The 10,765-nt window shown below is 53.5% G+C and overlaps 1 protein-coding gene across 5 annotated transcripts; it reads left to right on the plus strand.

Annotated features, from left to right (window-relative positions):
* Positions 1–5,157: 5,157 nt before the first annotated feature.
* On the plus strand, positions 5,158–9,960 carry KAZALD1 (Kazal type serine peptidase inhibitor domain 1). Of its 5 annotated transcripts, none has more exons than XM_068548399.1 (6): positions 5,158–5,437; positions 6,305–6,417; positions 6,825–7,390; positions 8,546–8,706; positions 8,787–8,934; positions 9,119–9,960. In XM_068548399.1, exons 3-6 carry the CDS (start codon positions 6,877–6,879, stop codon positions 9,211–9,213), a joined length of 918 nt encoding a protein of 305 aa, XP_068404500.1. In that variant the 5' UTR covers positions 5,158–5,437; positions 6,305–6,417; positions 6,825–6,876; the 3' UTR covers positions 9,214–9,960. The 5 variants fall into 5 exon arrangements, with proteins under 5 accessions (XP_068404500.1, XP_068404501.1, XP_068404502.1 ...); XM_068548400.1 differs by lacking the exon at positions 5,158–5,437 and adding an exon at positions 5,576–5,831; XM_068548401.1 differs by lacking the exon at positions 5,158–5,437 and adding an exon at positions 5,576–5,813.
* The last annotated feature ends 805 nt before the right edge of the window (positions 9,961–10,765 follow it).

Below are 10,765 nucleotides of genomic sequence, written 5' to 3' on the forward strand. Positions count from 1 at the left end.
CTCCACCCCAGCCACCTATAGCCAGGAAGATTCCTGCCAACACTAGCAGTTCAGGTATCAGCTGTAACGCCTGTCACCTCCCACCCGCCTGTCTCAGCACTAGGAGCAGCTGGAGGTTCTCCCCAAGGCCTCTAACAGGGGACTGACCTGCCTTCCCCCTACCACCTCCCCAGAAGCCCCAGCTCATCTCTGTTGTCTTCTCTTGATGCCAGCCCTGAAGCACTTTGGCCTCAGATGCCCAGATGCTGTGACCAACGAGGTTCCCCACCACCTCCCCACCTCCTGATCTGCCGTCTGGGCACACACTCACCTGCATTTCTACAGTTTGGCTCCTGAATATAGGGTGTTTAAATTATAAAACACCAGCTGCAGTTCTGGCTCCAGCTGCACTGGAGTTAGGCTGACAGATACAGCGATATCGTCAGGATAACGAACGTGATGGTTAGAATCGGGCCTTGGATGTTGGCAGCCCCAGGTTCAAGTCTTGGCTCTGTTGTTTACTGGTCAGTGTGACAGTGGGCAAATTTACCTACAGGTCTGAACCTCAGTTTTCTCATTTAAAAAATAAGGTTAATAATACTACCTTTGTAAGTTTGAAATAAGCTGATGTATGTAAATTGCTTGCCACAGTGCCTGGCACACTGGAACCATTTGATAAGGGGTAGCTATTGTTATTGTATGTTACAGCTGAAGGAACCATCTAGTTCAAGGATCATAAACTCAAAGGCCACATGGGCCAGCAAGAATCTTTCTTATAAATTTATTTACTTATTTATTTTTGGCTGCGTTGGACCTTCCTTGCTGCGTGCTGTGCGCGGGCTTTGTCTAGTTGCGGGAAGCAGGGGCTACTCTTCATTGTGGTGCACGGACTTCTCATTGGGTGGCTTGTTGCGGAGCACGGGCTCTAGGCACGCGGGCTTCAGTAGTTGTGGCAGGTGGGCTCAGTAGTTGTGGCTTGTGGGCTCTAGAGCACAGGCTCAGTAGTTGTGGCGCACAGGCTTTGTTGCTCCATGGCATGTGGGACCTTCGCTGTGCGTGGGCTTTCTCTAGTTGTGGGGAGCAGGGGCTACTCTTCGTTGTGGTGCACAGGCTTCTCATTGCAGTGGCTTCTCTTGTTGCAGAGCACGGGCTCTAGGCACGCGGGCTTCAGTAGTTGTGGCAGGTGGGCTCAGTAGTTGTGGCTTGTGGGCTCTAGAGCACAGGCTCAGTAGTTGTGGCGCACAGGCATTGTTGCTCCGTGGCATGTGGGACCTTCCCAGACCAGGGCTCGAACCCGTGTCCCCTGCATTGGCAGGCAGATTCTTAACCACTGAGCCACCAGGGAAGCCCGGCCAGCGGGACTCTTATATGAGGGAAGTAAGCCTGGTTGGGACTGCAGTGAGCTGGAGAGGGCCAGCCCTGCCTGAAACAGCAGCCAATGCTCATCTTCAATGGTTGCAGGGTGGACTAGATTCCCTGGGTTTTCTTTTTTTTTTTTTCCCAAAAAATCTGACAGCACTAGGAGCTTAGATATTAGCTCAAACTTTTCTCACTTCCTTATCTCAGCACTAGGAGCAGCTGGGGGCTCTCCCTTAGGCCTCTCTGAACATCCTGGCCTAATGACCCCAGCACCTAAATTCTGGATTTTTATATAAAATTTCTCATTATTTAAATATTGGCAATTAAGAAAAAACCCCACTGTGCCAAATACAACATGTTTGAAGGCTGAATTCATCCTCGTTTCTCGGAACAAACTGAGGTTCAGATGGGTCACAGCTGCTGGCAAAGCTGACCGGAAGCCTGGATTCTATGTTAAAATAAGAACTTCTCGGAGGCCTTTCTTAGACTGTGGGGCGTTTTAAGTTGCCTCCCACTGCAGTACCGCCTGCTTTGCAGACAGCACCCAGCAGCTGGGCCAGTGTTAGCACTTGACAGTTCCCAACTCACAAGACTGATATATGGCAGCCTTCGCTCTTGTGATAAATCCAAATTCTTTAAAAATGTTGTAGAGGGCAGTGTGACAGCAAGTCAAGTCCCAGGACCCCAAAGATTTCAGTCCCTTAACTTAAAGCACCATATTTCTACACAATTCTTGAGTTGAGCTCAACTTCCGTGTGATTCTACTCAACAAATTCCCCACTGGGGTGTCCCCCAGTCAGGGGACAGAGCCAGCAGCAGGCTTGCCAGGACTAGTTCACCTGATCGTCATCTTTTGGTACCTCTCTTCATGTATCTTACTCCTTGGGGAAATGGTGGAAAATACACGAAGGAATTGGGGATTTGTGAGGCTGTGCATATCGACACGTAAGTTTTGTGGACTTTTTTTTCTTTTTTAAGGTTTATGGACTCAATAACATGCTCAAAGGTTTATGCTGAGCCTCATGTTTCTTCTTTCTAGACCATGTTCTTTCTAACATGTTTGTTCTGATAGTACCGAATTGCCCATACTGAACAGAGATGGCAGTTGTTCTCTGCTCAGCATTATACTTACCATATTCTGATGCTCTCCTGGAGTCCAGGATTCTCTGTGATTTGGTTGCCTAAACACCAAGTAGTTCCTGGCTTACTGTTAAGTTCTCTCTATTTTCCATCAGCCCTTGGGAAAGCATCCCACCATTTTTTCCTTGGAATTCTAGCATACATTTCCCAGCTTCTTCCTTGGCTTCAGGGAAACAGCCAGCTCAGGAGAGTCTTGGATATTAACCTATTGCCCAACTCCCCACAGAAGCCAACGCTAAACTGTGTTATGTCTTAAGAGCAAAGGTTGAAAGTGGAATGTAAGCAAGGATACTGTCACTAACAAATGTGGTTTGGGGTCCAAGAACTTTTCCTGGTCCATATGGTCTTGATGGGGCTCTCAGACGGAAGGCCTCCTCCCTCTACAGAGGTTATCTTAATTTTGATTCCCCAGAAAGCAGAACCTAAGACAGGGATTGTTTGGGAGGTTATCCCAGAAAACACAGTGAAGGAGAGGGGAAGTGAGAAAAGGGAGGAAAAGTAAATAAAAGGTGCATCAGTGAGGGGGAGCCCTTCTGCAAGCCTGGAGAGAATACAGCACAGAATTATTCCACTGAAAGGAAAGGAAGCAGGGGTATTTATCCTCCAACTCCTGGGCCTCACTGGCTACGGCTTGCTCCTGAGTTAACTCTGTGGCATTTTTAGACTGCCCTGCTAGCTGAGTTCACTCTAGGGGCCAGAGGACTCCCTCAGGTAAAGAGACCCATGAGATGGTACAGGAACTGTCTGCAGGTAACATTTGGGGTGGTCAATGGTAAATGGGTGGGGCATCGACTGCACCTGCTGCAGGGGAGACACGCTCCAGGCTGGTCAGGCCTCAGCCACGTTATTAATTCCTGTTGAGCACATCACCCCAGCAGAGTCAATAACATATTTCCCTGCAACTTGATGTACTGATGCTTTTTCTGGGAGCCATAAGTATAACGTAGGCTGGAGCTGCTTATGGAGTTCACCAATTTGTCGTAGTAGGTAGCTACAAGGTATTCCATCTTAATTATTTATGTTGAGACTTTTTTGACTTAACTGATTCTAATGTTCACTGGAAGCACAAATTCCTCTGTATCCATTTCTAACGGGTCAATCTGGACCATCTACTTCACTTCTGCTTTTTCCAAAGTTGCAACCCTATAATTTTCACTAGTTGTGTCAAAATAGGGTTCAAGAAGTGACAGGTTAGAATGTGTGGGTCCTCCCAAGTAATTTCTTACCAAACTGATCCTTTATGCTGTGTTTCATCTTATGTTGTTCATTTGTCTAGGACACATTTCATTCTGTCATTATATTTAACAATTATCTCATGGGTCAGTGGCTGAAAGAAAGTAAAGGCATGATAACCGTGAACTCCAGGCTATGGTTCACAGTGGAAAGCAAACTATATTCTATACCCCATTCCTTCTTCAGTACAAGCATCTACAGGAAAGAGTAAGGAGAGGAAAGAGGCAGGATTATCTGTTCTTCAACAAATTTTAACTTCACCCTCCTCACCTGAATCTAGTCTCCCTCATGCCGATGCAAAGGATGCTGCCACCTGGCTTCTTTCCTTGCAGTAGTCACATCATCTGAATTAAGAGAATCCTTTTCCTGTGGCCCAACAGTTTTGCATGATCCGGTCAAACTGAGTCAACATTTTCAAAGTATGAGTATGAAAATTTATTAAATTTATTTACTTATTTACTATTTACGATGCGAATAGATGTTACTGAATGTGTTTTGGAGCCTTAGTGGATAAAGTGTCAGATGATGGGGATCTGGGAAAGTATCTAAACTTTCAAATTGTGTCTTATGCAAAAAATTCCCTTCTAAACGTATTTTTACAATATGTGGAGTTTTCCTGAAACAAATCTTTACTTAATAAAAGAAGATCTGTAGAGTCAACAACTTCGGTGCCTACTGTATGCATGGTCCTGTTCTCGTCACCAACCGCAAGACCACCAGAGGGCGCTCGTTCCCTGTCTAGCCAGCCTTCGTCCGCGACTCCGAAAATCCACGTTAAACTTGACTTTTACACTCAGGAAAAGTCTTTCACATTTAATCCACAAATATTTACCGACAATTTACTGTGCTGCCAGGAGAGGGGCTAGGTTCACAAGATACAGTGGTGAGTTAGTCACAATTCCTAATACCAGACGCAAAGAGCACAGCAGAGACTGAAAGTAAACAACCGGCTACAACAAGGTGGCTAAGTGAAGAGTTTCTAGATCTGTTGAGTTTGTTATTTAAATATTGGCTCCTGGTTTTAGAAGCCGGTAACAATTCATTAAGAGATCCCGTATTGCTTCCGCTCTGTAACCCGGACATCGATCTCAGCCCTCAAGGTACTTTGTAAACCAGAGCCAGAGACCTGTCCTTGGGTGGCTCCATTAGTCAGCTCCGCAATTTCAAGTCCCCCATCCCCCTTTTTTTTCAGGGCTTCCCGCAGTTCTCTTACAGTTCACTTCTGCCCCAGGTCGACACTCTCAGTTGCCCCCCAGGGCCAAGGACAAGGAATTACCCACAACTATCAGCCTTACCGGGCTCCACCCATTCTTTTTCCGATTTAAAACCCGCGGGCTTTTCCTGTTCTGAATTCCTAGACTTCCTTCCTGTTTTGACTCTCGCGACAGTTACGAGACCTCGCGTGAAGTTTGCTTCCCTTCACTCTTCTGCGTTTTAGAGACTAGGGTGACTGTGTATCTGGCTACGCCCACCTCAGTAGAGCCCTTCGAGGGAACCCCTAAATGAAGGGGCTTGGCTGCGTTCAGGTCAGGAGAGTCTCTGACCGCTTCCAAGAGCTCGACTTCCCCCGGCACCCGGTGCGCATGCGGAGCCAGTCCTCCTGGGCGGTCCAGAGGCCGAGGCCCGGCCCCCAACTTCGCGGTTGATGGAGAGGCCGGTGTCCAACCCGGGCCAGGTCCTTCCGGACCGAGCCTGACTGAATAATGTTCCCTCCCTGGCTGCAAAGGTCAGTCTCCGCCCCCTACAAACTGGACTGCAGCGCGGTTTCTGTAAGCCGCTGAGGGCAGGCCGGGGCGGGGCCTGGCAGGCCCCCGGTACGGAGGAGGGCGGGCCTCCAGGAATGTTCTCCTCCCCGCCCCCAGCCCAAAGTGCCACGGTGGCGCCGGTGGCGGCCTCGAGACCGAATGCCTCTGGCCCTAACGGCCTAGCAACCATAACCTGTAATTCTGACCCGGAGCGCTGCCCACTGGGGAGGCGCCCCGCCCACCTCTCCCAGCGGCCGCCGGTCGGCTGGGACCTCTATAATCAACCGGCTCCTCCTCGGGTTGAAGCACCTGCCGGATGTGGGGAGGGAGGAGGATGCCAGATGTGAGGAGGCAGAAGTAAACGCCGAGTCTCTGGTCCGCGACTTGGTGGGGAAGCGGGGTGGACAAGCCTGCAATCGTCCCTGGGCTGCGGGGAGACGTTGGTTGGCTCTGCCCTGCAGGAGCGCCCGACTTGGCACAAGAATTCCTACCTCCTTGTCATTTTGCAGCTGCTCTAGCGGATGGGACTGTAAAGTCAGATGGGACAGGGACTAGCCTTTCAACCAACTCTAACTTCCCAGCTACCCCCGACCCTCCCATCCCCTACTCCGAACCCGCACTCCACCCCATCTCTAGTCCTTTCCCAGCTTGGGTGTCCGGTTACTGCTGCTCTGTTCTTACTGTGAGTTTGGACCAGGCTAGGGGGAAGTGGCCCAGGAGGGTCCCGTGCGGCTGCATAAAATTGGCAGCTTCAGAACTAGGGGAGGGGGTGGGGTATGCAACGTCGAGGGGCGGGGAGAGGGGGCGGAGGAGCTGCTCTCTGAGTGCAAGGCCGTGGACTCTTTCAGAGATTCTCAAGTCGGAGCAGAGGTGGCTGGCGGGCCCACCCGATTCCTTTCCACTGCCTGCTTTTTCGGACAGGAGTCACGGCTGCTCTGAGGGGCATAGTCCCGGACACCAGGTGAGCGCTCTGGGACCCAGGGCATCACCCCACCCCCACCCCAACACACACACCCTCCCCCGCCCCACCCCCTTTCCACCCTTATTAACAACTCCTTCCTCCTGGGACCATCCATTCCCATCCATCTCTAGGGCAGGAAGCTTCGAAGTTGGATGGTTTGTGGTGGTGGTGGTAGTAGTGGTGGTGCGGGCGTGTGCTTGAGCTTTATCACTCCCTCCTCTCACCTCTCCCCAACCCCCAAGAACAGCCCAATCACTTACCACCCAGCGTAACTGGATGACCCCTCCTATGACCCTTCGACACTTGACTCCAAGGTAGCAGGGGAGGGGGCAGTGCTAGGGTCCAAGTTGGTACGAGTAACAAGGAGGTTGCTTCTGACCTCCTGACCTGGTGTCCCTCCCCGGCAGGGTGCCACGCACGCGCTGAAGCCCCTAGTGCTCTCAAGGCTTCCAGCTAATCATGCCCCAGCCGCCCGCAGCTGCCTTGCCGCTGCCCGTGCTGCTGCTGCTGCTGCTACTCCTGGTGGTGCGGACGCCGTCCCCGGCTGGCGCGCGGCCATCCCTAGGCCCCGATTACCTGCGGCGCGGCTGGCTACGGCTGCTGGCGGAGGGCGAGGGCTGCGCTCCCTGCCGGCCAGAAGAGTGCGCCTCGCCGCGGGGCTGCCTGGCCGGCCGGGTGCGCGACGCGTGCGGCTGCTGTTGGGAATGCGCCAATCTCGAGGGCCAGCTCTGCGACCTGGACCCCAGTGCTCACTTCTACGGGCGCTGCGGCGAGCAGCTTGAGTGCCAGTTGGACGCTGGTGGCGACCTGAGCCGCGGAGAGGTGCCCGAGCCGCTGTGTGCCTGCCGCTCGCAGCGCCCTCTCTGCGGTTCCGACGGCCGCACCTACGCTCAGATCTGCCGCCTGCAGGAGGCGGCCCGCGCTCGGCCGGACGCCAACCTCACCGTGGCGCACCCAGGGCCCTGCGAATCGGGTACGCACGGCCCGCGACCCCGACCCCCGGCACTTGGGTTTCCTCAAGGCGCTGCTCCCCGGTCCCCGACGGCGTTGGTCTCTGGCCAGCGGAGCGAAATAGATGACGCCAGGGAGGCCTCGAGTCCATTATAAGAGTTTGCTCTCGGGACTGGTCCGCAGAAGCCATGCCTGAAGGTGCGGGCCCGGAGCTTTGTCAATAAGCAGCGTGCGCTGGGGCGCGTGAAAGCTCCAGACCCGGCTGGCAGAGACCAACCCTCTGAGAGAGCAGGCACATAGCCAACGCTTGGCCTCAAAATTGAGAGAGTGAAGAGAGACTCTCAGACTTTGCCCAGACCACTAGAATTCAGGCAGGGAAACTTGGGTTCCTGTGAGATGCAATCAGGTTTCGTTTGGGCGGCTCCGTAGAGCCAGTGCTTAGTTAACCTAGTCTCCGGACCTCTTCCCGCGCTCCCCTTTCCTCTGCGTTTAGGGTTTAGTGGAGCAGGGGGGCTTTTCTAGCTCCTCCTCCCCCATCCCAGCGGGCTGAGGGCTATTCAAGCCTCAAGTTTTCTTTGGCAGCTCTAGTAACCTTCACTTCCTGAGCCCCTTTGAGGGGTCTGGCTTGGCTGGGGCTGCTGGGAAAATAAACGCTCTGCGGGAGGGTCCCCCCCGGTCCCCCCCCACGACCCCAGGCTTTCTGCCTGCTGCGCAGATTGATTTCAGTGTCCTTGCCTTTGCCACGTGGACTGCTCCCCCCCTCCAGGGTGGTGTGGGGGAAGGGCTGATCTTCAGGCCTTTGGCAGCAGGACCTGGTTAGAGAAGGGGGAGGGTGTGGGGGAGGGAGGTGTTGCTTACAAGTCCAGCAGGGTAGGGGCCTAGAGGGTGGAATGAGGACAAGGGAGCAATCAGGGACAGAGTGTGGTTGCCAAGCTGAGGTGTGGGTCTCTGTGCTTGTTTGTGCATCTTGTCTGCTTGTGCATTTCCGTCGCTGTGTTCCCACCCTTGTGTGTACCTGCAGCTACATTTGTGTATGTGTCATGTCATGTTTATGGATGTGTATTTACTTCAGCATATATGTGTTCCCTCACAAACACATTCAAAATGGTTTGTATATGGAGTCCTTGCTAGGCTGGATGTGCCATCCTGTTCTTAGGCCTCCTATCTCCACCCCCAGAGCCCCAGATTGTGTCACACCCATATGACATTTGGAACGTGACGGGGCAGGATGTGATCTTTGGCTGTGAAGTGTTTGCCTACCCCATGGCTTCCATCGAGTGGAGAAAGGACGGCTTGGACATTCAGCTGCCAGGGGATGACCCCCACATCTCTGTGCAGGTAGGGACAGGGAGCAGAGGCCTCCCCGGGGCAGCCCACGGTCCCCCTAGAACGATGCTGCTGACTCCTCCTGGCTCCAGTTTAGGGGTGGACCCCAGAGGTTTGAGGTGACGGGCTGGCTGCAGATCCAGGCTGTGCGTCCTAGCGATGAGGGCATCTACCGCTGCCTGGCCCGCAATGCCCTCGGCCAGGTTGAGGCCCCAGCTAGCCTGACAGTGCTCACACTGGGTAAGGAAGAGCCCTGAGCTCTGGGGGCTGGGGGAAGGTGGTGGATTCATGCCCTTGAATGTGTGTCCATGTGTGTATATGCATGTGGGTACACACACAAGCATGGCTTTCTCACAGACTGGGATACATGGGCACTGACAGCCCTCTTTCCTGTTCTCTCTCCTTTGTCCCCATGTGTTTGCAGACCAGCTGAACTCCACAGGCATCCCCCAGCTGTCATTCCTGCACCTGTTTCCTGAGAAGGAGGCTGAGAGTGAAGAGGCCGAGGATTACTACTAGGTCCAGAGCCATGGCCCATGGGGGTGGGTGAGTGGGGATAGTTTTCAACCCTGCTCTTGAAAAGATCTGGAAAGGGGGAGCAGGGCCCCTTCACAGATTGCTTTAATGCCCTTAGTAGGGGAGATGTGATGGTGGTGGGAGAGACAAAAGTTGGAGGGTAAGGAGAGAGGCAGAGACTAGGGGAGGTGGGATGCAGAGGGGCCCATGCAGGAGGTGCTCTGGCCAGGACAGTCTCCTGTGTGGACCAACCAGGCATTAGGCAATAGCAGCCTGCTGGTCTCTAGGCTGAGTGGGGGGTGGGCGGTAGGGGTGGGGAGCTGACACAAAGGGGTGCAGACACCAGGATCCTCTACTTTCCAGCAGCCCTCCCTCCAGCTCTGCTCAGCTAGTCTTCTGACTGCCCTTCTGCACAGCTCCTGCTGTTATTTTCCTAGTCCCCAGTCTTTGCCTAACCTCAGTCTACCCTTTCTCGAAACTCACCTTCTAGAAAATTTCCCTCTTTCTAAGTCCCAATTGCACGTACTAACTGCAATCCTCTTTGCTGTTTGCCATCTGCTGTCCAGGAAGGCACGATGGAGCGTGGTTTAGCTCAGTGCAGTAAGATGGGCATTTGGGCATGTCTGATTTTCCTGTCATTCTGGGAACTCCATGAGGGCAGTACCATATATTATACCACTTTGTACTGGACGATGCCTAGCACAAGACTAGGCACAGTAGGCACGCAATAAAGATTTATGAACAAACTGAGACAGATGGTTCATGCAGACTTGCACACAGAGACCGCATTTCTCCGGGAGGCCTCCCAGGGTAGTAGGACTCTGGCTTCCAGAAGCTGTAGGTCCTGCTCTCTAAGCACATGCCTGCCAGATGTAGAGGAAGCTTGAGCTGGGGCCTCCCACCGCCCCAGGCAGGAAGGTTGGAGCCATCTGGTTGGGAGGGAGGGTATCCCCCCAGTCTGCACTCCATTGGGGCTGGTCTAGAGATAGATTGCCTGCCCCTCTGTCCCCTCCCCAGGCAGAGTGCGAAACCAGATCTATGTGGGTAGGACCCAGTATGAAAGCATAAACTGGATGGAGGAGGGGAGAAGTTTGGTCACGTGTATGGGCCGCACCCTAGGATTTCCCTACGAAGCCGCCCATTTCCCAGCCGAACCCAGACAAAATCATGGTAAGCTTGTTTTCTCGTCTGCCCCAACTGTGACATGTCTTCTCTGGCTGGAGGTCCCTCACAGCGCCGTACTGTTTCGCTCCCGAAATCTCTCTCCACATTCCCCTGACCTAGCCCAGGGACACTGGTGAGGCGTAGTGTTTATTGACTGACTAAAGGAGAAAATGAAAGCTTAAGTTGGCGAGGCCAAGACCCCCGTTTGTGGGTGTCGAAGGCCTCCTACGCGCCTGGGTTCCACCTGAAGCCTGGCGCCACACAACGGGAGAAGTCGCAGTTGGCTCGTTGTCTGAGCTTGTCCTCTGGGGCCCAACGCAGGGAGCCCGGCCTCTTGGGAGGGGCGTGGCCCGGACCCCAACCCAAGGGCTTGGCTGCCCCTCCCGCAGAA

The sequence above is a fragment of the Eschrichtius robustus genome, chromosome 7 (genome assembly GCF_028021215.1).
Source record: "Eschrichtius robustus isolate mEscRob2 chromosome 7, mEscRob2.pri, whole genome shotgun sequence".
Classification (NCBI taxonomy): Eukaryota; Metazoa; Chordata; class Mammalia; order Artiodactyla; family Eschrichtiidae; genus Eschrichtius; species Eschrichtius robustus.

Excerpts from the sequence above, each read along its gene's own strand:
- KAZALD1 (XM_068548399.1), top strand. The coding sequence starts at position 6,877 with ATGCCCCAGCCGCCCGCAGCTGCCTTGCCGCTGCCCGTGCTGCTGCTG. Across the intron at positions 8,707-8,786 it reads ACCCCCACATCTCTGTGCAG|TTTAGGGGTGGACCCCAGAG; the intron begins GTAGGGACAGGG and ends TCCTGGCTCCAG. Across the intron at positions 8,935-9,118 it reads CCTGACAGTGCTCACACTGG|ACCAGCTGAACTCCACAGGC; the intron begins GTAAGGAAGAGC and ends ATGTGTTTGCAG.